Consider the following 25,799-nt stretch of genomic DNA (forward strand, 5'->3'; position numbering starts at 1 on the left):
TTTTTTAATCTGTTGGTATTTGCTAGAATCCATGATGCCATGTACAGTGTGTGATCAAGATGTCCAGGACCTCCAGCAAAAAAATAGACCCACTGTTTTAAAGATCCAGCAGTATATTTAAACGTGGGCATGGGGTACATTTTATCCCTGTTTGCACCAAACACATCTAGTGGATTTGCTGCCAAAAAGCTCTTTTTTTGTTTGTTTCATCTGACCATAGAACCCAGTCTGGTTTAAAGTTCCAGTTGTGTCTGACATCTGAATATGATTTTTTGTTTAGGCTTTCTGACCCCAAGACTCAACTAATCTTTGTCCACTCAAACTCTCATCAGGACGATATAGACAGGAGATTCAAGGAAAACTCCTTATTTATTTTTTTATGTCTCTAAATAAACTATTTTCTTTTTTTTGTTATTAGAATTTTGCAAAATGGCAACCCGAAGCTGTGAAATGAATGTTAATTTAATTGTTATATTGTGATATAAGAAAAAATATGATTTCGATCTTTAAAAATTTACTTTTTAGTTAATATTTTATCCAAGACATAAAAATGCACTGCATAACAGTACACACATAAAGCTTTCTTGAGGCGCAGAAGGAAATCCAGTGAGCTGCTTGCTCAGCATTTGAGAGTCACTCGGCACCACATACTGTACACGCTTCAGCTGTTTTCTACCAAGTGCTTTTGTGAGGCGCAGAGCAGCCAAGAAACCATTCTTGCAGAACGGCAACAAGCAGAGGAAATTACAGTATGTGGGTCCATTTACCTTTGAGTAACAACCAGTGCCAGGAAGTCCATTGAAGCAATGAGTGCAAATTTGAAACGGTTGGTTACAAAGACGCCTTCTGTAAAGCGCAGTGAAAGCGTTATCACGGCCTGTACAGTAGGAGCATCATTACATAAACAATACTGTGTTATCACTTAGACAGGACAATAATAAACCATATTACATAGCGTTTTTACAGAGTAAAAAAATGAACCTAATGTTTTAAGTATAACCAACTTGGTTGTACAAGTAATTTCAACTTAAATTTTGATTGAATCTCATATAACTTATATTTATTAAGAATGTTGAAATTGCTTAAATTATTGTGATAATTGCCAAGACTTACTAATATGATGTTTACAGTGTACAAATAGCATTAGCAAAACACATGAATTCTTTAGGTGTCTAAATACTTTTGCATAAAACTGTGCCTTAAAAACATTCTCTCATTTTACTGAATAAAAGATTCATCATTAAAAATGCACAGACAGTCATTTTGTAACATTTTAAAGATGATGTGGATGTCTGTATTGCAACAACAAAGAAAATATTATTCCATGGTAATGATTTCATCCCTGTAACTAATTTCTAATTGTTTAAACTGGTGGTGTTACAACTCGCCATGTTACAACACCCATTGTCTTTAAAATATTCAAACAGTTTCTTTACATATTCATATTCAGAATTTCTTTTAAGCTCGTTTGATTCGTTTACTTGTCTTTCCTCGACGGCCTCGATGTGAAGTTGATCCGTGATCCATCTGATTAATGGTCACTTTAAAAGATCCTCTGCGGCCTGTTAATTCACCTTTGACTACCTGCAAGCACAAAAAAATAAAATAATAATAATAATAATAATTATTGAGCTGTTTTTCAAATCAACAGTGTTTCATCATTTCCTCTGAATGTATGTGGATGGGGTGAGAGAGCCAATATCCCGGTGCCATGAATCAATGCAGTAATCGGTGATACATTTGTGTTACAAATGTTCCTGAGAGAGGTTTTTCGGCATTCTCATTTGTCACAACAGGAAATAATCCAGTTGAAAGAAAAAAAAAAAGTGATAAATTTTTTTGCCATAACTGTTAACAGTTCCTAGAAGAACAATCATCACAGTCCATGAATAAATCAAATACAGGTGCTTTACTTGGCCACGATTAATGATGGAATCATTGTAACTGGGATACGGACAAGTCATATTGAATAAAAAAAGCTCCTTTGGGGCCAAAATACATAGAATAATACATCACAGGGCCTGAAATAAACATTCCAAAGGGCAAGTATATTAATTATGCATTATCACCAATTAAGCAGATGATTGTGAGACTGATTAGTGAAACTCTCACAAAGAGAGTTTCACTGTTCGTACAGCAGCAAACAATCTAGACTATCAATTTACATGCAAAGCCGCCATGTGTCCATTTTTAGCAGTCTAATTAACGACTGGCTTTTAGTAATCAAGTGATTATGTTGAAATTAAATTATTATGCAATGCGCAGCTGCAATGCAAAAATCAGCTCACGTTACTGATGCAATACTGCCACTATGTGGTCAGAAGACTATTCTAGGCTATTTCTGTACATTCAATATCAATGCCTCTTACACAAATCAGAGGTAAACCATACCTGTTTGACCTCTCGTTTTTCCACTTGTGGATTGGATGGAAAGTCTAAGAAGCTTCCGAGCCCATGAGGTGACGGACGTCGCGGGTCAGGAGATGCCCGCTTTTCTGCAGAGGAGACTAAGAAGATTGGTTATAGAGAAAATCAAGGACAAGGTTAAAAATAAAATGGTCAATTTATAGGTACACTATGCAACTTTTTTTGTTTAAAATAAACAACATCAATACATCATCAATCCTTCCAAAACATGTTTCTGATTCACTATGGTAAGCCTATATAATTGTTAATATTTTAGAGCTGGCGGGATGTTTTATGGTTGTGGATGTTTATGGTCGTGGCACAACATGGGCACTAAATCTCAAACGGGAATCACCCGTTTAAAAAAAAAGGCCGAACAGAGGAGAGCCTGCTGGCAAAAAGAAAGAAGATATTTTGAAGAATGTGGTTAACTAAACGGGGAAAAAAGGAAAAAAAATACTATGGAAGTCAATGAGGTCCATCAACTGTTTGGTTTCTAACATTCTTCAAAATATCTTCTTTTGTGTTTAGCAGAAGAAAGAAATTCATACAGCTTTGGAACAACTTGAGGGTGAAAAAATTAACACAGAATTTTCATTTTTGGGTGAACTATACCTTTAACATTCATTTTATTACAAGTGATGAAAGTTTTTTTATGGTTTTAGTTATAATAACCTAATTGTGTGCTATCATTCTTCAAAGTAAATGTCACAAGTTTTAATCTTTTTGGGCCACAGTACCCGTTATACCTCGTGTGACAGGTGAAACCTGCTCAAAGGCAGGAAGCAGCCCGGTCGAAGCCCGTCGAGTTTCCAGCGCCTGTTTCCACCAGCCGCCCAGCTTACAGTGACCCACCCGGTCTGAGGTGGTCCGGAAACACACAGCCTCTTTTGTGCTGGAGACCCTTGACTCACTGGAGGACTGCTGAGAGAGACTGAGCTGCGGGTTGGGGACAAGGCTGGAGTGGGAGCCAATAGGATTCTGGAGTTGACAGGATCTTTTGGAGAGACGGATGAGGCTGAGGTCCATATCCATGATGGAGCCTTTAAGGGCACTTGAGGAACAGGCCTGGTAGGGTTCTCGATCATCTGCTAAGAGGTCAGTCTGTTGGAGATGAGCCAGGAGGTCGTGCGTGGTCTCCGTGAAGGCACAGGAAGTGAGGATTTCTGGCTGGTCTACGGCATCCTCAGAGTCACGATAGAAGCCTTCCTGGCATTCCTCCAGCCGTGCGAGAGACAGCGCCCGCTTGACACAACACCAACAGTCAAAGATTTGTTCATTTTGTTTTTTAGAATATTTTAAGAACACTACCAAAGCTAATGTTCATATTAAACAAACTAAATAATATATAATTTTAATTAAAATCTTTTTTTTTTTTGTTATTTAAAATAAATTGTCTAAATAAATAATAATAAAATAATAAATGTATGTATGTACTGAATCTGATCCAAATCACATTTATTGGTTGCACAATTCTGGTCAGATTTTTATAAATACTACTTTTCAAGAATATTTTCATATTTTAAGAATTTTGTCAAAGAATCAAAAAAATTAATAAATAAATAAATAGTGTATAAATACGGCTCATATTGCATGAATGAATGAATGAATGAATGAATGAATGAATGAATGAATGAATGAATGAATGAATGAATGAATGAATGAATGAATGAATGAATGAATGAATGAATGAATGAATGAATGAATGAATGAATGAATGAATGAATGAATGAATTTATTTATTTATTTATTTATTTATTTATTTATTTATTTAAAAAAATTGGTTTTTAGTTAACCTAATCTGGATTTAACCTAACCACATTTATTGATGCTACAAATCCATCCATCCATCCATCTTCTTCCGCTTATCCGGGGCCGGGTCGCGGGGGCAGCAGTCTAAGCAGAGATGCCCAGACTTCCCTCTCCCTAGACACTTCCTCCAGCTCTTCCGGGGGGACACCGAGGCGTTCCAAGGCCAGCCGGGAGACATAGTCCCTCCAGCGTGTCCTTGGTCTTCCCCGGGGCCTCCTCCCGGTTCGACATGCCCGAAACACCTTCCCGGGAAGGCGTTCAGGAGGCATCCGGAACAGATGCCCGAGCCACCTCAGCTGTCCCCTCTCGATGTGGAGGAGCAGCGGCTCTACTCCGAGTTCCTCCCGAGTGACTGAGCTTCTCACCCTATCTCTAAGGGAGCGCCCTGCCACCCTGCGGAGAAAGCTCATTTCGGCCGCCTGTATCCGGGATCTTGTCCTTTCGGTCATGACCCAAAGCTCATGACCATAGGTGAGAGTAGGAACGTAGATTGACCGGTAAATCGAGAGCTTCGCCTTACGGCTTAGCTCTTTCTTCACCACGACAGACCGGTACATCGACCGCATTACTGCAGAAGCTGCACCGATCCGTCTGTTAATCTCCCGTTCCATCCTCCCCTCACTCGTGAACAAGACCCCTAGATACCAGAGGTGGACAGTAACGAAGTACATTTACTTGAGTACTGTACTTAAGTACACTTTTTGAGTATCTGTACTTTACTGAAGTATTATTTTTTAGGGAAACTTTTACTTTAACTTCACTACATTTGAAAGACAAATACCGTACTTTTTACTCCACTACATTTCTATCAAGGTCCTCGAAGTCGAAAGTCGTTTCTGTAGCAGCTTTGCAAGTCAGTGGATGATTTTTTTTCTTCTTTAAAAGTTTTTTTTTTTTTTTTTTTTTGCAAAATGTAAATGTCTGGGAGAAAGAGAAGCATAGACGTATGGATGAATCTGAAAAAGCCTGATGAAAGAGCTCAGTTCAGTCTGGCTTTTGTGCCTCTGAGATGCCAGAGCACGAGTACTGAATAGAGCTTTCTTTTGTGGGGGGTTTTCGCACTTAGACCAATACACACAAAATGTCAAAATTTTCATTTTGGAAAGTATTCACGTAAACAAAGTTGATTATGTCTTAAGTGAACGTAAACAGTTGGGGGAATTTTGGATGTGTATCGTTGTGTAGGATTTGTGCATTCTGACTTAAAGTGACAGCAGCTTTGTAAAAAGCTTTGTAATTTTTAAGTATTTAAATTAGTTCAAGGTAGTCGTATGGAGCATCACTAACTGGCATAGCATGCAATTATACAATAATGCAACAATAATAAAATAATGCATTGACATAAAAAAGGACATTTACTTTTGATACTTAAGTACTTTTAAAAGCAAGTACTTCTGTACTTTTACTTAAGTAAAAATAGTTTTTAACAACTTTCACTTGTAACAGAGTAATATTTGACCAGTAGTACTTTTACTTTCACTCGAGTAATGGAGTTGTGTACTATGTCCACCTCTGCTAGATACTTGAACTCCTCCACTTGGGGCAGGAACTCTCCACCAACCTGAAGTGGGCAAGCCACCCTTTTCCGACTGAGGACCACGGCCTCGGATTTGGAGGTGCTGATCCCCATCCCAGCCGCTTCACACTCGGCTGCAAACCGTCCCAGTGCATGCTGAAGGTCCTGGTTAGAAGAGGCCAACACGACAACGTCATCCGCAAAGAGCAGAGACGAAACCGTGTGGTCCCCAAACCTGACACCCTCCGGCCCTTGGCTGCGCCTAGAAATTCTGTCCATCAAAATTATGAACAGAACCGGCGACAAAGGGCAGCCCTGCCGGAGTCCAACATGCACCGGGAACAAGTCTGACTTACTGCCGGCAATGCGGACCAAACTCCTGCTTCGGTCATACAGGGACCGGACAGCCCTCAGCAAAGGACCCCGGACCCCATATTCCCCAAGCACCCTCCACAGGACGCCGCGAGGGACACAGTCGAATGCCTTCTCCAAATCCACAAAACAAATGTGGACTGGTTGGGCAAACTCCCATGAACCCTCCAGCACCCTGTAGAGGGTATAGAGCTGGTCCAGTGTTCCACGACCAGGACGAAAACCACACTGTTCCTCCTGAATCCGAGGTTCCACTATCGGCCGAATTCTCCTCTCCAGTACCCTGGCATAGACTTTCCCGGGGAGGCTGAGAAGTGTGATCCCCCTATAGTTGGAACACACCCTCCGGTCCCCCTTTTTAAAAAGAGGAACCACCACCCCGGTCTGCCATCCCAGAGGCACTGTCCCCGACCGCCACGCGATGCTGCAGAGGCGCGTCAGCCAAGACAGCCCCACAACATCCAGAGACTTGAGGTACTCAGGGCGGATCTCATCCACCCCCGGTGCCTTGCCACCGAGGAGTTTCTTGACCACCTCGATGACTTCAGCTTGGGTGATGGACAAGTCCTCCTCTGAGCCCCCAGCCTCTGCTTCCTCAATGGAAGACGTGACGGCGGGATTGAGGAGATCCTCGAAGTATTCCTTCCACCGTCCGACAACATCCCCAGTTGAGGTCAACAGCCGCCCATCGCCACTGTAAACAGCGTTGGTAGGGCACTGCTTCCCCCTCCTGAGGCGCCGGACGGTTTGCCAGAATCTCTTCGAGGCCAGCCGATAGTCCTTTTCCATGGCCTCACCGAACTCCTCCCAGGCCCGAGTTTTTGCCTCCACGACTACCCGGGCTGCAGTCCGTTTAGCCTGCCGGTACCTGTCAGCTGCCTAAGGAGTCCCACAAGCCAGCCAGGCCCGATAGGACTCCTTCTTCAGCTTGACGGCATCCCTTACTTCCGGTGTCCACCACCGGGTTCGGGGATTGCCGCCTCGACAGGCACCGGAGACCTTGCGTCCACAGCTCCGAGCAGCCGCTTTGACAATGGAGGTGGAGAACATGGTCCACTCGGACTCAATATCTCCAGCCTCCCTCGGGATCTGGTCGAAGCTCTGCCGGAGGCAGGAGTTGAAGATCTCTCTGACAGGAGACTCGGCCAAACGTTCCCAGAAGACCCTCACAGTACGTTTGGGTCTACCGAGTCTATCCAGCTTCCTCCCCCGCCATCGGATCCAACTCACCACCAGGTGGTGATCAGTTGACAGCTCCGCCCCTCTCTTCACCCGAGTGTCCAAGACATACGGCCGCAGGTCAGATGAAACGACCACGAAGTCGATCATTGACCTACGACCTAGGGTTACAATTTGTTGTAAGTTACAATTATTTTACAAATAATATTTTTCAGAATATTTAAAGAACACTACCAAAGCTGATGTTCATATTAAACAAACTAACAAATTACTATAACATAAACAAACTTTAATTTTTACCAAATTACATTTATTGATGCTGCAATACACGGCCAATTTTATAATATTTTAATAATATTAATAAACACATGAATGAACAAATAATATTAATATAATGAATTACTAATAATAAATCAATAAATTCATTCATTCATAAATATTTATGAACCTGTTCAAAATAACATTAATTGATGTTGCAATACATAGTAAAATTTTTTAAAAATATTTTAATAATATTATCACATTGCCAAATATATCAATCAACAAATAAATAAATAAATAAATAAAATAGAGCATTTCAGGAAAGCTGGTGTTCATAAATGTTCATGAATGAATGAACGAACAGACGAATGAGATCCAAACCACATTTATTGATGCTGAAAAATATGGTCAGATTTTTATGAATACAATTCTTTTAGAATATTTTAATAATATATTTTAGAATATTTAAAAAAATACTATCAATCAATCAAATAAAAACATATTTATGAACCTGTTCCAAATCCCATTTATTGATGTTACATTACATGGTCAAATTATTTTGAATACTATATTGTAGAATATTTTTTTAAGAATGCTATCAATGCATACATACTGTATGTATTTTACACATGTGAGTTGATCAAATCTGCAATATAGTCATTAACATGTCACTCACCCCTAAGGGCTTCAGCTCCAGAAAGCTGGATGTGCCTGACGCCTCAACCCTATCAGAATCCTGCAGATGATCATACTCTGTTTTTGGCTCTCTTGGTGAAATAATCCACTCTTCAGTCAGATTCTTGGGCTTGATGCTAACGGCATCATCCACAGTTTTGTGGTAAGTGAACTTCTCTGTGAAAAACGAGTGATACGTGTCATCCCACATACTCACTGAGGCACTTTACAAGCAACCCTAGTGAACAACTGTATTGCTGTTGTTCTTTCATACAGTGGCTCAGTTACTGTATATGTTTCAGAAGTATCAAGTACTAATATATTTCATTTGTCTAAGATATTTCACCCAAAAAAACACAATAAATAAAACAAAAATAGCTATTTTTTGCATGGAAGAATAAAATAACTAAATATAAAAAAATATATATAACAACAAAATAAAATAAAACTGTATAGCATAGCTATAGACCTCATTTTCATATATCTGAGTGTGTGACATGGTTAAGATCTCAAGAGAAAAATTCTGCAAAACACAAGCAAAAGTCTCAAAAGGCACTTGCTCTTCATTTAATACTGCTGTCTAGGAGTGAGATTATTAATTGAGATATTAAAAACGATCTCTTCTGTGATGAATCTGTCCTGTGGGATGAGTCTTGCCCTTTAACTAGATTCTAAATTACGAGGAAAAATTCAATTGATTAAAAAAAACTACCAGTCATAAATGTTATTGACTCACCATGATTGGGTGATAAAAGGTTATGACTCTCCGTCGGGATCTCGGGAATTGAGCACACTGACTGATTGTCCTCATTACTGGAGCAGTTAGGGTGGAGGTTAAGTGTGCTCAGGAGCCTAAAACAGCAAGCACATCATCATCAATGTGGAATCATTTCTGTCTAAAATGTTTAAAACATATCCAACTGAGAAAATCATCCCAAAATGATCTGAAGTACAATTCCTGCAGTGTGAAAAACCATAAACATAACAGAATGACACAATTATTTCAAGTCAGCATGACACAGAAGTTGCGATAGTCTTTCTATTGATGTGATCTCATGTGAGTAACAGGTTGTCACGCCCTCACGCCAGTAAATCAGAAGAAAAGAGATGGGCTGTGTCTGAAATCGCCCCCTAAATCCTTACATAGGGCACTATTTGAGGGTACAGCCATTTGTAGTGGTGTCAGAAACCATAGTGGATGTTATCATAGTGCACTCATTCAATCCCATAATGCACAGCAATAAGTTTAAAACCAGAAATTGTCTTATTATTGGGAGACACAAGGGTCCGTTGCTCTACTATTGGAGAAAGCATAACAGCTGGATAACTTGTTCCTTGATAACCAATCACATTACTACGGTGGCCCAGTAGTGCACAACACAACAGAATATAAAAAGCAAACATAAGTTCACAACACAACGAAAACAAGCCACAACACAACAAAAAAGCCACAACACAAATTAATCAAACCACAACACAATGGAAACAAGCCACAACACAACGGAAACAAGCCACAACACAACGAAAAAGCCACAACACAACGAAATCAAGCCACAACACAACGGAAATGCTCCCGACCACTCGGGGGCACTCGGAGCGCGGTAAAGTTGCCACTGTTCTATAGAATCGGCAATCTTACAAAGAAATCAATACCACAATTCGTTTTAACAGTATGTAGGCTAACCATTGTTTATGGATATGAAATATTAATTTAAAATCACCTACATGCATTATAGCTGCATATTTATGCTCGAGAATGCTTTGACCCGATACCACGGCGCTAAGGGAACGTCTGCCAATTCCACCAATTGGTTGAAACGCATAATTTGTATGAATTAAAATAGCTTTTAACATTTAAAAACAGACATGTTAAAATTCCAGCTTGATTGTATTGTCTTAATAATGCACAACACAACATTGGAATTTGAAAATAAAAAAAAGTTATTCATACAAATGTGATTTTGAATTGATATTTCATGTCGATATACAACTGCACACTTAAAACTGATCGTAGTGTTTAAATATTTGTAAGATTGGCGAATCTATAGAAAAATGCAAGGAAAACGAACTTTACCGCACTCCGAGAGTCCCCTAGTGGTCGGGAGCATTTCCGTTGTGTTGTGGCTATTTCGTTGTGTTGTGGATTTTTCGTAGTGTTGTGGCTTGATTTCGTTGTGTTGTGGATTTTTCGTTGTGTTGTGGCTTGATTTCGTTGTGTTGTGGATTTTTCGTTGTGTTGTGGCTGGATTTCGTTGTGTTGTGGATTTATTTCGTTGTGTTGTGGATTTTTCGTTGTGTTGTGGCTGGATTTCGTTGTGTTGTGGATTTATTTCGTTGTGTTGTGGATTTTTCGTTGTGTTGTGGCTGGATTTCGTTGTGTTGTGGATTTATTTCGTTGTGTTGTGAACTTATGTATGCTTTTTAAATTTCGTTGTGTTGACCACTACTGGGCCACCGTACATTACAGCCTTGGCGTCAATTAATTTCGTTTAGATTTGTAAACTGAATTATACCTGTAGCACAATTGTCCATGACTTCTCTTGAAAAACAAAAAATGTTTTCGGTGTAAAAAGATTAATCCAAAAAGAATGTTTAAGAGCAAACATGTTGAAGGTTAGCCATTGGACTGTCGATTCATTAAATGATAAGCCATTTCCTCACAAAAGCAGTATATTCCGCGTAGTAAAGCCACTCCTCCATTGACATTTAAAAAAAACGTAACGCAGCCTTCCCCACGTAACGCAGCGTTAGATACCGTTTCGGCTACATACAACGGCTAGAGAATACTCACAATGCACTGAGCTGGAATGCAGAATGAATTCCCACATCTTGCCAGAAGAGCCATCCATCTATCCATTTTCCAAACCGCTGTTCCAAAGTGGGTACAGCGTAATATCATACAGGTATAAATGACTTTTTAATTGATTATCAAATAGTTTAATAAAGGTTTATACATGTTAGTTTCCATGGTAGAGTTCAAGATAAATCTTTTCAGTACTACTAGAGCTGCCAGTTTGCTAAAGTTCAAATGATTTTTAAAAAAGCAAAGCAAGCTCAAACGATGCAAAAGCGGCAGCCCATCTGGCGCACTCAGTATCTGAATTACAACACTCGTTTTCACTCACTCCTTCAAGTGGACTATATTAGTGGGGTAATGTAGGGAATAGTGAATGAGGGTATAGGGACTAATTTCGAACACAGCTACACTATATTGCCAAAGGTTATGGGACGCCTGCCATTACATGCACTTCCCATTCTTAATCCGTAGGGTTTAATGTGGAGTTGGCCCACCCTATGGCCCATAAGAGCTTCAACTTTTCTGGGAAGACTTTCCACAAAGTTTAGGAGTGTGTTCATGGGAATTTTTGACCATTCTTCTAGAAGCGCATTTATGAGATCAGGCACTGATGTTGGGCGAGAAGGCCTGGCTCGCAGTCTCCGCTCTAATTCATCCCAAAGGTGTTCTATCGGGTTGAGGTCAGGCTAGTCAAGTTCCTCCACACCAAACTCTCTCATCCATGTCTTTATGGACCTTGCTTTGTGCTCTGGTGCGCAGTCATGTTGGAACAGGGAGGAGCCATCCCCAAACAGTTCCCGCAAAATTGGGAGCATGAAATTGTCCAAAATGTCTTGGTATGCTGAAGCATTAAGAGTTCCTTTCACTTGAACAAAGGGGCCAAGCCCCACACCATAATCCCCCCTCCACCAAACTTTACACTTGGCACAATGCAGTCAGGCAAGTACTGTTCTCCTGGCAACCGATAAAACCCAGACTCGTCCATCAGATTGCCAGACAGAGAAGCGTGATTCGTCACTCCAGAGAACGGCGTGCGTTACACCACTGCATCTGATAATTTGCTCTGCACTTGTAAGGCTTGGAGCTGCCCGGTCATGGAAACCCATTCCATGAAGCTCTCTACGCACTGTTGTTGAGCTAATCTGAAGGCCACATGAAGTTTGGAGGTCTGTAGTTTTTGACCCAGCAGAAAGTTGGTGACTTCTGCGCACTGTGCGCCTCAGCATGCGCTGACCCTGCTCAGTGATTTTACTTGGCCCACTTCGTGGCTGAGTTGCCTTTGTTCCCAATTGCTTCCACTTTGTTATAATAGGACTAACAGTTGACTGTGGAATATATAGTTGTGAGGAAATTTCACAAATGGACTTATTGCACAGGTGGCAACCTATCACAGTACCACACTTGAATTCACTGAGTTCCTGAGAGCGACCCATTCTTTTGTAGAAGCGTCTGAATCCCTAGGTGCTTTATTTTATACAACTGTGGCCATGGAATTGATTGGAACACCTGAATTCAATAATTTGTAGGGGTGTCCCAATACTTTTGGCTATATCATTTTATGACCATTATACATACTAACTGTAATGAAAAACGAATGTAGGCCTATTACAACTGTGATGTTCACTTTCATGTGCCATCAAGCCACTGAGGAGCATTTCATAAAAGCTGATGTTCTTATTTGTTTGTAAACCCATCTTCTCAGGTTCTCTAAAAACTTTAAGAGGATTCGATGCAAGATAAATGATTGCTCACCTTCTCTCTACATGTGTAGAGTTTGAGATGTCTCCAGGTACCACACTAGATAAAAATGTTTCTATAAATTAATTTAAAATAAAAAAGTTGTTATTAATGTTGATTATATTATAATGGAAACATTTATTTAAGAAAAACATTCTCACCGAAGCTTCCCCTGCTCAGGCTGTTGATGGATAGCGCCTCAGTGGCGCCCTCTAGTGTGAGAGTTAGATCAGGACAACCAGGACTCATGTCTGCGGGAGTTTTGTCCTCATCTTCAGGCACGGTGGAAGCGTTCTGCGTTAGGACGATGAGGTCCTGTGCAGATGGGGCTTCAGAGCAGAGAGCTGATGGTGAAGAGCTGGCGGGCGTAATGAAGCCTACAGACTCCATGCTGACAGGAGATGCGGAGGAAGAGGAGATCACTGGTAATGTATCAAACATCTCCTGTATGGATGAATGGGAAAATTATTACTAGGTTGATGGTTGCATGTATTCATTGTAAATGAATGTGGTTGTATGAGTGCACCTCTGTCTGCAGAGGCAGGTCTTCCTCAACTGCTCCTTTCTTGAACTCATGGTAAATGTCCACTGATGTATTAGCGGCATGACACAAGGCCTGAGATGAGAGAGCCTGTTCTGGGCTGTTCACACTATTCTCCAAGTACTTTGGCAGCAGCACCACACTAAAAAGCAGGTAATTGTGTTAACTCTTTATTAGAAACATTTTTTACATACTACAGTACCATGGCAAAAGTTTTTTTTTATGTTTTTGAAATAAGTTTTATCCGCAGCAAGGCTGCATTTAAATACAAAAATACAGTAAAAACAGTAATATTGCAAAATACTATTATAATACTATTACAACTGAAAAGAACTGTTATAATGTAATTTATTCCTGTGATGGCAAGGCTGAATTTTCAGCATCATTACTCTTCATTAGTCTTCAGTGTCACATGATCCTTCAGAAATCATTCTAATATCTATATCATTCTGTCATCACGGAATAAATTCCCTTTTTAAATTAAAATAGAAAACAATTATTTGAAATTGTAATAATATTTCAAAATTGTACTGTTTAACTGTATTGTTTACGGAATAAATGTAGCCTTGGTGAGCATAAGAGATTTTAAAAAATAATAATTTTGACAGGTACTGTACTATTGAACAGTTCGGGGTCAGAACAATTTTTTTAAAGAACTACATTGTAACAAAAAAAATCTATTTCAAATAAATGCTGTTTTTTTTACTTTCTATTCATCAAAGAATCCTGAAAAAAGTATCACAGCAGCGCAACTGTTTTCAACATTGATAATAATACGTTTCTGAAGGATCATGAGACTGAAGTATTGCCTGCTGAAAATTCAGCTCTGCTTTTTAGTAAACTAAACTTAATTTACCGTGTATTTGTCCAATGTATTTCAATTGTCAAAGTTCTCTCAACATGTGGAAGTAAGGCTACGTTTACACAATAACAATGTACTTAAAATGGAAATATTTTTCCTTTGTGTTTTTCGCATACAGACAATAACTTTGTCAAAACGATCCCTGTTCACACGGATCCGCAAAAACGACTAAAATGCTGTTATTCATGTCAGGCCAGAGGTTGGCGATATCACTTTGTAAAGAAACACTACTCGTCTATAGACTGAACATGTAATACGCATGTGTATGACGTCACCCTCACGAATTCAAGTTTTTGTAGTTTACATGGAGACGATAACGGTCTCATCTTCAAAAACTTGCGCTTTGAAACCTGTTTTCCAAAATTAGCATTTTCAGGCCCCCAAAACGCTATTGTCGTGTAAATAAACGACCAAAACGCATAAAAAGTTGTACGTTTTTAGTTGAGAACGGTGTCTTGTAAACAGCCCCTAAAACTCAAAAAAGCCAGTGCCAAAAAGAAACTAAATTAATGAGTTGAACTTACCTTCTTTTCTTTGGCAGTGGACATATTTCAGAAATAGATTGCCTGAGTATCCTGACAAAATCTCCAGGGGTCGGTGGGTCATCCATTTGGTACAGCCATGCAGACAGTGGACGAGGAGCTTGTCCTTTATATCACCCACAGTCAAACCACATCATTTACACAGAATACAGTACGAGGACTAAATCTAACATCTTACGGTATATTTGAGATTAATAATTAGCATAGTTTACCTGGTTCAGTTCTTACTGGACGTTGACCTATTGTTTCTTGATTGTGTATTTGTGCTTCATCAGACTGCATATTTCGGCTTTCCGTCAAATGGACATGAGCCATACCCTGCCATGAAAATGAGATGGTTGTCAAAGAACGGATTTGTTTACCAAATGTCCCAGGGAGAAAATTATCACAGCGTCTCACCTCGCATAGCGTGGCCAACGTATTTCTACAAATCCCACGATTCTCACAGCCATGAATGAAGTGTTTGAACAACTGAACATCTTCAGTTTGAAGTCCTCTGAGCAGAGCCCAGGCTGCAGAGATACATCTGAAAAATAACCATAACCTATAATTAAAAACTGTTTATGCAAAATAGGGGTCATTGTGATTTTGCCAAGTAAGACGTGTTCCTGGATCAGCATATTTTCCTGTCCTAGAACAACATTCCTGTCTGAAAATGTATTCCTACCCCTAAAAACCTAACCTTACCCATAACTTATCCCTAAAATCAGAGGGAAATGATAGGTGAATAACACCGATGTAGAACCTAACCCTTGTTGTAAGCCTATAACTTAGGGCTAGATTTACTAACAGCTTGCACCAGCACAAACCCTCTTTTGGCATTAGAGAACTACTGTCAGGATTTAATAAATACATGCAGTGAAGAATTAGTGCTAAAAGGCATGCATTTGTTGGAGTTTCCCTTTCAGCAGAAAGTTGCCGACTTCTGCACGCTGTGCGCCTCAGCATGCGCTGACCCCGCTCTGTGATTTTACGTGGCTTATACCATTTTGTGACTGAGTTACTGTTGTTCCCAATTAATTCCACTTTGTTATAATACCACTAACAGTTGACCGTGGAATATTTAATAGTGAGGAATGTTTAGTAGCTTTTTTGGAATTGCGCTTTAATGCTAATTTGCTCTCAAATCTGATTGGTTGATTGGAATATTGTTCCAGGATCAACAAAGATGTTGTACTTGGCGAAATCACGCTCACCATAATATAGGATGATTTTAACTTCGATTAACTTAGATTAATAAGAATCATTATGATTTACCTGTTCTGTATTAATACATCCAAACAGAGTTTGATGTCATGAATGTTCTCCATGGCTGGAGTGATGCTGTATAGATACTTCAGTGCCGCTTGATTCTCTCCTGTCCTCAGTAAGGTCCTCAGAACAGCACAGTGATGCCGTGACAGTGTTGGAGGACAAGCTCTTGGGCTCAATAAGACATCCATTGAATACTGCAATAAGAAAAGTACCATATGTTCAGAGCTCAATGGGCAAACAAGGGAGTTTAGACCCATGGTACCAGGACAATTTTTCATAACATTAAAAAACGTCTCACTGTTACTGATCCGCGATCTAGAAGCCAAAATCCAACAATCTGTTGGGAAAATGCAGATGGGATGCTGAAAACATGGCAGAATGACTTCAGGAGATCATCCTTACATTGTAGAAGGTTAGACACGTCCAGGACAAAGTACATTATCTGGAGCCTTATTAAAGAGAGCAACCAAAAGTGAGAACATGTGAATAATAGGTTGCACTTTATTTTGATGGTCCCGTTTAGACATTCTGCTGACTACAAGTAATGTTGCACCAACATGTCAGATAACTCCTATTACTATAAGTAGACTGTTGGCTTAGGGAAAGGGTTAGGGTTAGTAGAATAAGTTACTCAGTAGAATGTCTTCTAGGGGATCATCACAATAAAGGGTTAGCACATATTAAGCAGACAGTCTAATACTCTAATAAGAGTTAGTTGACATGTAAGTGCAACGTTACTTATAGTCAACAGAATGTCTAAAGGGGACCATTAAAACAGTGTTTCCAATATAATATAGTCTCTAAAGGTGATGATACATGGGGCAACTTTTTGTCAACAGGTGAGACACAGGGCCCACGACCGATCTAAAGTATCCAGATAGAAATTTGTTGGCCTTTTTCAATGGGAAAGTGCCCAAGCAACATCGCTCTGCAACATTGCCCGCCAACATTGCTCAAAAAAGTTGCCCCGTTATCACCCCCTTTAGGCTCACCAAAGCTGCATTTATTTGATCAAAAATACACTAAAACAGTAATGTTGAGAAATATTATTATAATTTAAAATAACTTTTCTATTTTTTAGAGATGCACCGATAATCGGTATTGTTTAAAATCAGTCGATGATTAGGACCGTTTGTATCCTATCAATCAAAAGTGGGGCGGAAAAATGTGTTCAGACTGCAACTAATACTGTGTGTAAAGAAAATCTCTTGTGTTGAATTTAGGGCCAATTTAAAGCGACAATAACGCATGAACAGTTAAAAAATTGCGAAGTAAAAGCAGGCTCTATTTAACCCTATGAATTGCCCGTCGTTCAGGGTTGCCAGGTCGATGGTTTTTTATTTTTTGTAGCACCTCCCATCTAATATCGCTTTTTATGTTACTTCAGCTTTCAAATTCTGTCCATTTTATCATGAAATTGAATCAATAAATGGCTTTTTGATGCCCTTAAATGTGACGTGACAGTCTTTTCTTCGGCTTTAATACAAGCACGAAAAACATGAATGAACATCATAAGGTATGTTAAAAGATGCAGTACAAGTAAGGCAAAGCAGGGAAAAACTTGAGGGAAAATTAAAGGAGAACATCTGCACACTCTCTTAGCATAGGCTATTTATTTACCAACATTTCAGCTAGTAACCTTTGTCAAGGTATGACAGATGCAGTACAACTTACTGAAATGAATCATACCTCATGTAATCGCTCAATCAGTGTTACAACCACGAAAAGACATACAAACATTTCCATTTTTATTTGAGTGTACTTATCATATCCAAAAATAAATAGCAGTTGCATATAATAGCTGTTGTTAATTTTAACCTCTAATATTATAGTAATGTACCAAATAAATGTAAATGTAAATGAGAGGGTTTCCTGTATAAAAAAAATATTCTTAAAAGGAACACTCCACCGTTTTTAGGAATAGGGCTTATTCAACATCTTTCCTACATTTAGATATGTGGGCAAATGCATTTTTGTCTCAGTGCATGCATTGTTTAAGTTTGGCAGGGTCGCCGCTAGCTTAGCTTAGCATAATGAATGGAATCCTATGTTGCCAGCTAGCATGTCCAGAGTAAAAGTGATCAAAAAAAAAAAAACCACCTAATTACTTCCTGTTTTTTGTCACGTTGCATGCCGGTATATTGACGGAAGTTGTGGGATTTCATGTGTTGTGTGATATCTCTGCGCCCAAGTAGCAGTGCTTCGCCTGTGCTTCCCCATAATATAGTCCCAAGTCAATATCTGCCTAGGAAATCGCCTAGTCTTAATCTGCATCGCTATTTGTATTCGTTGTGAATACGCAGGCCACAAGAAGTAATTAGGTGGGGTTTTTTTTGTGTGACTATTTTTATGTTATAAGATGTTTTTTCCTGTGATGGTAAAACTGAATTTTCAGCATCATTACTACATAGTCTTCAGTGTCACATGATCTTTTAGCGCCTCAAGAAATATTTATTTATTTATCAAGGTTTTATCAAACAGTCGTGCTGCTTAATAGTTGAAACCATTCTACATTTATTCTTTGATTAATAGAAAGTTCAAAAGAACAGCATTTATCTGAAATATATATATTTTTTGTAACATTAAAAATGTCTTTACTGTCACTTTTGATCACTTTAATGCAGCCCTGCTGAATAAAAGCATTCTTTTTTTTATATGAATATGAAATCCTATAATCTATATAAAAGTATATAAATTCTATTATAGGATAAGTATGGACAGTAAACAGTTATAAACTAAAAATGGAAAAACTATATATAACCTTTATTATGGATAACATGGATAATTCTAAATAATGTCTAACATAAAATTTAAACATGTAAACAAAACCAGCAAAATATTTAAATAAAAACAAGCAGGATACAATGGCTTGGACAGACACCATGTCAATGTTAGGCAGCAGCACTAGCTTTAGTAAAGCTTCTAGAGATGGTGGTGGGTACGTTTGATGGGCACAGTCTTCTGAATCCCATATAGGCCCGTGTTGTTTGTCCATATGAGCTACCATACCCTGAATGAGAGAACTCCACCGGTTCTTATCCTCAGCATAACTGCTGATGAGAGGCAGAGCATGGGAATATTGGTTATTATTTAATAATGAATGAATTACTTTGAAATGCTTAATAACCATGATTTTTGTCAGAGTGGAAAAGTTACCTCAACTCCAGACATGTTCTCCTGTGTTTCTGGTCCATCTCACACCACACCTGAGATATCTTCTTCAACTCATGGGCTTCTAAAAAAAGACAAAGCAAACAAAACAAAAAATGTCTGAAATAGCTGAAAAACTTTTTAAAAGTCTATAATATAATATAATTTAAAGGGATAGTTCACCCAAAAATGAAAATTCTGTCATCATTTACTCACCCTCAAGTTGTTCCAAACCTGTATGAGGTTTTTTCTTTTGTTTAACACAAAAAAAGAGAAACGAGAAGAATGTTTGTAACCGGACAGTTGATGGTAGCCATTGACTTCCATAGTATTTTTTCCTTTCCGTCAACTGTCTGGTTACTAGGGTTGGGTACCGAACTCTGTACTTTTAAGGGCACCTAACGAATTACGTCAGTACTACTGAGTACCGATCGGTACCAAATTTCAGTACCTGAGAACGCATCTGGTGATATAGACTAGTGTCTGTGAATATTAAACCGCAAAAAGACTATTTCAATACGAATCCTGTGTGTCTCTGTGCGAATGAATGCCGTAGACGCGCGGCTTACCTCTCACACACACACACACACACACACACACACACACACACACACACACACACACACACACACACACACACACACACACGCACACATGTTGGGTTTTCATGTTTTATGGGGACTTTCCATAGGCATAATGGTTTTTATACTGTATAAACCGTATTTTCTATCCCCCTACACTGCCCCTGCCCCTAAACCTACCCATCACAGAAAACATTCAGCATTTTTTTGAAAAAACATCACCAAAAATGTCCCCACAAGGACGAGGATTTCGGATATTGCCATCTTTGTGGGGACATTTTGTCCCCATAACTTAAGGATTACCAGTCCACACGCACACGCGCGCCCCCGCTCGCCCGCTCGCTCACTCACTCACTTTTTACCGTTTCATTAGAGAAAAACTACCATCATGTCATAAACACAGAAACTCAAAAGGTCTTCATGGCAACCTGTCAAAATAAATGTTCGGCTAACTTGATAAATACATTACTGTTATACAGTATAATTTAGATGTGTCTCAGTGTAATAATAAAACTAACACTAATGTAATAAAAAATAATGTTTTGATAATTTATTGTTAAGTAATAAATAAAAAATGTTCTTCATATTTAAATTTTAACTGTATAATGCTCAGTTGTACAGCACTTGTTTAATTAAATTAATTTAATTAAATTAGTTTAATTAAATTAAAAGATAAATTAAATTAATGTCTTTTGTCTTCATTTGATTACCAGAAAATACACAACACATCATTTGTGGGAAATCTCTTCATAGAAATGAAATTAAAAAGAAAACAAAATAATATGGTTGTTTTTATGAATTAAATTAAGTACCTAGCCTACTATTTACTAGTAAATATTACAGTATACAAACACCACAGACAATGGCAGCAACCAGGGCAGCTCTCGCATAATGTCAATAACACTTCTATAAACGACTTACAGGTTTTTTACAGTTATTGATGTAAACATCCCTAAAGTACCGGGAAAAAAAACACAATACCGATACCGGTTAAAATGTGAACGTACCCAACCCTACTGGTTACCAACATTCTTCCGGTTTCTCTTTTTTTGAAACTCATACAGGTTTGGAACAAGATAAGATGATGACAGAATTGTCATTTTTGGGTGAACTATGCCTTTAAAGGGTAACTCAACCCCAGCTCAGAGCCTAAGTCCACCAACTGGCAATTTTTGAAAATGCTGGAAAAGTGGGCAGAACCCAGCGGAGACAGAGGGGACGGACCGAGGGCGGGGCTGAGCGGGTGGGCGTGCACCTGAAACCTACAGTGACTGATTGATTGACAGCTGTCTGACTCGCAAAGATGCAGAATGACTGGAGTGACGCCAGTAGCTCTGCAACAGAGCGGCCATTCGAAGTAGAGTACTTTTCTCCCCCACCTTCACCTGAAGTGGAGGAGGGTAAATTGTCTGTAGACACAGGGCCAGAGCCTTATCAATTCCAGCCGCTGGCTCAAACTGCGTTAACTCCCGATGCCGACGATGCTAGCGAAGCAACAGCGCAAGAGAGAATGACCTAATCTATGAACAGTCAAATCCTTATACTGAATGCCTCTAAAAATAGATCAGATACATGTGATGTATTTTCATTCAAATGAACTTCATCAATAAGCAGTGCAGGACCAATAAGTTCAAACCTAATAGCCTATTATAAACAGATTTCCTCAAATAAAAGTTAGACTATATATGGCCAGCACGTTACGGTATTGTTGTTCGCTACCACGGCAACCACTTGCGTGTCAGGGTTTGAAAGCGCGTCTCATGTATGAAAAGTATCTGTGCACATGAGGGGAGGCAAAAATATCGAAAAAAAAAAAAAAAAAACCCTGACGTGTACTGACAACTGCATTATTTAACCGCATTCTCTTCATTAGAATGTTGATAGCAAGTGTCATGTAAGTTTCATTCATAATGTTTCTATTTCATGTAACATGAGAGCTCATTCTGGAGCGAAGCCGTTCTCATGCGATCAATGCGGGCGTGGTCATTCTATGTTCTTCATTGGCTGCCTGCGAACAATGTCTATTTTGTTTAGTTTGAGTTAGAGTTTAGTTTGTTTTGTCGACATGTAGAGAAGATTCAGTTTTCTTTGATGTGAAAGACAATCCACTTTGCATGAGGACTCGAATTGATACTGTAAAACCGGCGCCATCGGTACTGTTCCAATCACTGTTTTCAAATGCTGAGAAAGCCCTCGGAACTGAAATTCAGATATGATAATTGGCATTTAGTTTCCAATACGTGCTGTAAGTGGTAGACCAATCAACCAACAGACAATCTGACCAATCAGAGCAGAGTAGGTTCTCGGAAAAGAGAGGTTTATAGAGACTGAATCCTTTATCAAACTGTTTAGACACTGTGAGAAAACAGATTGTGCTGCAATGTATATTATGAGAAAATGTAAGTGTTTTTTGATCTTGGATGCATGTAAACATATTGTAGGAGACCTCCCAATCTAAATTAGGAATCTTTTAGTGACAGTAAAGACAAGTTTAAAGACGCAAATTTTGTTTAAATAAACAAGTCCGCTATCCAGAGTATCACCTGGGTACTTGGGCAGAAGTCCTGTGATGCTCCACCACTGCACCAGGCTGCCCAGCAGGATGTGTTGCCTCATGGCATGATGGTCTTGTCTCCAACAACCCCATATATATGAAGCCCTGCTTCCTGATGTACAACACCCCACATGGGACACCGTGAACAAAAATGAAAATGTAAACCAGTTTGTTAAAGCACTTCATATCCCAACAAGGTATCATACTGTACTGTTGCTTACAAACATATCGACACCCTTGTATTTATTCAAATTATTTTTCCCTGAACATTGTTGAAATTAAAACATATTTTGGTCTCTACATGCATTTCTGTTGTTTTGCAGTAGATAAAACGCAAAATTAATAATGAAAAAAAAAGAGAAAATTATCATGGTTTCATATGTATATGTATATATACGTATATACGTATATTCCCTGGCCTTAACCCTTCGTTTGGGAATTACACTCAGGGTATTTGGGGTCTCCACAGACCCCAGGCAACAAAATGTAATTTTGTAACAAAACAATTGGGTTTTTTTTTTTTAGAACAAATGTAATTTTACTCTGTTTATTCATGTTTTTACTCAACATCTGTGCAGTTTTTTGAGTATTTATAATAATTTTTTAATTTATATAAATAAATTAAAATATATATTTTTAATGGATTTTCACACAAAATCCGTTTTTTATGTAAAATGCACTTTATAAAAGACCCAAATTTCTAACTTTAATTCGTGAGGATAACAAGGATCATTTGACATGGTTTAGTGTAAGATTTTTGCCCATCTTTTGGAAAATACAGTTTTAAAATAAAAATACCAGTAAATGGCTGCAGAGCAATGAACAGTTATATTAAATATTGAGTAAAAAATACACAACATGAACATCAAAATGCAACGAACTGAACAGCAATAACAAATGTATTCCTGTGTGTGTGTGTGTGTGTGTGTGTGTGTGTGTGTGTGTGTGTGTGTGTGTGTGTGTGTGTGTGTGTGTGTGTGTGTGTGTGTGTGTGTGTGTGTGTGTGTGTGTGTGTGTGCGTGTGTGTGCGTGAGCATGATCATTTAGCATTGTGGATGTTTTATGCATTGTTGGAAGTGTGCCACTTCATTTCTGTGTGCATGTTCTGTGTTGTTTCTGTTTTTGAGGATGAATTTTGTCAATTTTCTAAGCCCTGAGTGTGACTTTTTTTTTGTCACACGAACATAAAAACAGATATCAATCCAATACATTTTTTTATTTGTAGATCTAGAGAGTGTTGATAACCGTACAAAGTCTCATGCCATTTGGACAAAGGTGAAAAAAATGTATTTGAGCAAACGTCCTTTGGGGTCAGAAAACACCCCGAAAACCCCGAGAAGGTACTTACATTTAAATTAATAATTTGATACAATGCACTTATTGTGTACATAAATGTAATAATAAAAAATACCTTAATGTAATTACATCTGTAATTAATTTCTGTAGTTACATTTGTAATTACACTGTTTACCCATCTCTTAAACCTTAACCAACCCTTAAACTTACCCATACCACCACACCTGTCCCTAACCTTCCCAGCTCAATACCAGCAAAAATGTTGTGCAATACAATATGAACACAATAAGTACATTGTACTTGTTTTTTGATGTAAGTACATAGTGGTTAATGCCCTCTTATATAAAGTGGGGCAGACATGGTTTTTATATTGCAAAATTACTTCATAATTGTTTTTACTGTATTTGATCAAATTGCAGCCTTGGTGAGCACAAGAGACTTCGTTCATAAAGATACAAAATATTACTGACCCCAAACTTTTGAGCGGTGTATATTATACTGGTGACGTTGCATGTGATATGTTAAATAAACTGAACAGAGACTCCAAGACTGACCTTGTTTGGAGTGCAGAGGGTCACTTTGTTTCTTTACTAGGTGGACCAGAGAAAGTAGGTTCTTCAACTTGAGGACCAGTTTGTGGACTAGCGCGACAGAGTTTTCATCTAAAAACATCCACAAGCCTTTACATCGACTGAAACCTGCAACCAGAGAAGAGTCAAGTGAGGTTTATCTGAACACCCTAAACAAAAACGGTAAACCTCAATGTTTAATAAGATTTCACCTACTCACAGAGCATTAACAGCTCCTTTTTGGCCAGCTCTGATGAACTCCGAAGCCAGCAGTTAAACCTGGCCAAGCATTCACTCGTATCCCCTTCACCTATAGGAAACAATACATCAAACAATTTATGTGTCTCATCATTTTGATCCATATTGGACAATATAATTCACTGAAGTCCTACCTTCAACACAAAGGCCCCGTAAGCAGCCGATGAGGCCTTTGATATTGTTGTCTGTTAAAGCTTTATTCCACAAGACCTCTGTGTTTACCATCATCCTGTTCTTCCATTAAGAGTTCCACACGGAAACCCTAAAGATATCAAGTATGCAATCTTGATATTAAAAGTTCAACCTTGGTTCATATTCATAGAAAGGAGAAAAATATTAATACAACAATCCTTTGTGCTATTTTAACTTGTGCATATTCAAAAGCTAAATAGTCAGTATAAAAGCTTGTGTATTTGTACAGTTATTCATCTACACAGTAAGTGATAAAACTGTCCATGCTTTGGTCAATACCAATACTCATAAACATGGTAGTAACCAGTACTCACCAGATAAAGCACTTTCATCCAGTATCCAATGGTCATATGAGTGTCCTGCGTTCAGATCTGCTGACTAGTTTCCATGTGCTTTCCCCTGACTCAATCCCCTTTAGGCCTGAATAATCCTTTGGATTTCATTGGCTGTCAGTGCATGTGGTATTACATCAAATATGCATAAAACAGGAGTCGGCCATACAATGCCCATTGTGTACAAGAAAGCAAATTCTGAATGGGAATTTTAATTTATAAAATAATATATTCTAAGTTATAAAAATATTTTTTTTAGTTTGTTTGTTTATTCAATTGTTCATTTTACAATAATTTTCTGCATTTTTCAGGATTTTTTTTTAAAATTTAAAATAAAACATTTATTTATTTGTCACTATAGCAATATTATTAAGCTAATATTGTTTGTTTATTCATTGGTTTATTTTACAATAATTTTCTTACATTTTTATTTTAAAGAAAGGGACTTTCTGTGAAGAAAAAATATTTATTTATTTGATTAATTAATTAATTAATTATAATAAATATGGATTTTGTGCACATATATATACACACTATATTGCCTAAAGTTTTGGGACGCCTGCCTTTACATGCACATGAACTTTAATGACATCCCATGCTTAATCCGTAGGGTTTAATGTGGAGTTGGCCCACCCTTTGCAGCTATAACAGCTTCAACTCTTCTGGCTTTCTGCAAGGTTTAGGAGTGTGTTTATGGGAATTTTTGACCATTCTTCTAGAAGTATTTGTGAGGTCAGGCACTGATGTTGGACGAGAAGGCCTGGCTCGCAGTCTCCGCTCTGATTCCTCCCAAAGGTGTTCTATCGGGTTGAGGTCAGGACTGCAGGCCAGTCACGTTCCTCCACAGCAAACTCACTCATCCATGTCTTTATGGACCTTGCTTTGTGCACTGGTGCGCAGTCATGTTGGAACA

The 25,799-nt window shown here is 38.6% G+C and overlaps 1 protein-coding gene across 4 annotated transcripts; it reads right to left on the bottom strand.

Annotated features, from left to right (window-relative positions):
• Nucleotides 1-12: 12 nt before the first annotated feature.
• LOC307136074 (uncharacterized protein) lies at nt 13-24,945 on the bottom strand. 4 transcript variants are annotated; one of them, XM_079832828.1, is made up of 20 exons: nt 24,869-24,945; nt 24,497-24,624; nt 24,325-24,414; nt 24,090-24,233; nt 22,229-22,351; nt 19,111-19,189; nt 18,818-19,007; nt 16,253-16,396; nt 15,958-16,148; nt 15,100-15,226; nt 14,913-15,018; nt 14,683-14,806; nt 13,282-13,438; nt 12,917-13,199; nt 12,771-12,831; nt 8,958-9,073; nt 8,223-8,398; nt 3,156-3,651; nt 2,392-2,495; nt 13-1,584 (listed from the first exon to the last, which is right to left on the bottom strand). In XM_079832828.1, exons 2-20 carry the CDS (start codon nt 24,588-24,590, stop codon nt 1,459-1,461), a joined length of 2,931 nt encoding a protein of 976 aa, XP_079688954.1. In that variant the 5' UTR covers nt 24,591-24,624; nt 24,869-24,945; the 3' UTR covers nt 13-1,458. The 4 variants fall into 4 exon arrangements, with proteins under 4 accessions (XP_079688954.1, XP_079688953.1, XP_079688956.1 ...); XM_079832827.1 differs by having other exon boundaries at nt 2,392-2,507; nt 24,869-24,943; XM_079832830.1 differs by lacking the exon at nt 3,156-3,651 and having other exon boundaries at nt 417-1,584; nt 24,869-24,943.
• Between the last annotated feature and the right edge of the window lie 854 nt (nt 24,946-25,799).

The sequence above is a fragment of the Gobio gobio genome, assembly GCF_949357685.1.
Source record: "Gobio gobio genome assembly, chromosome: 13".
NCBI lineage: Eukaryota > Metazoa > Chordata > Actinopteri > Cypriniformes > Gobionidae > Gobio > Gobio gobio.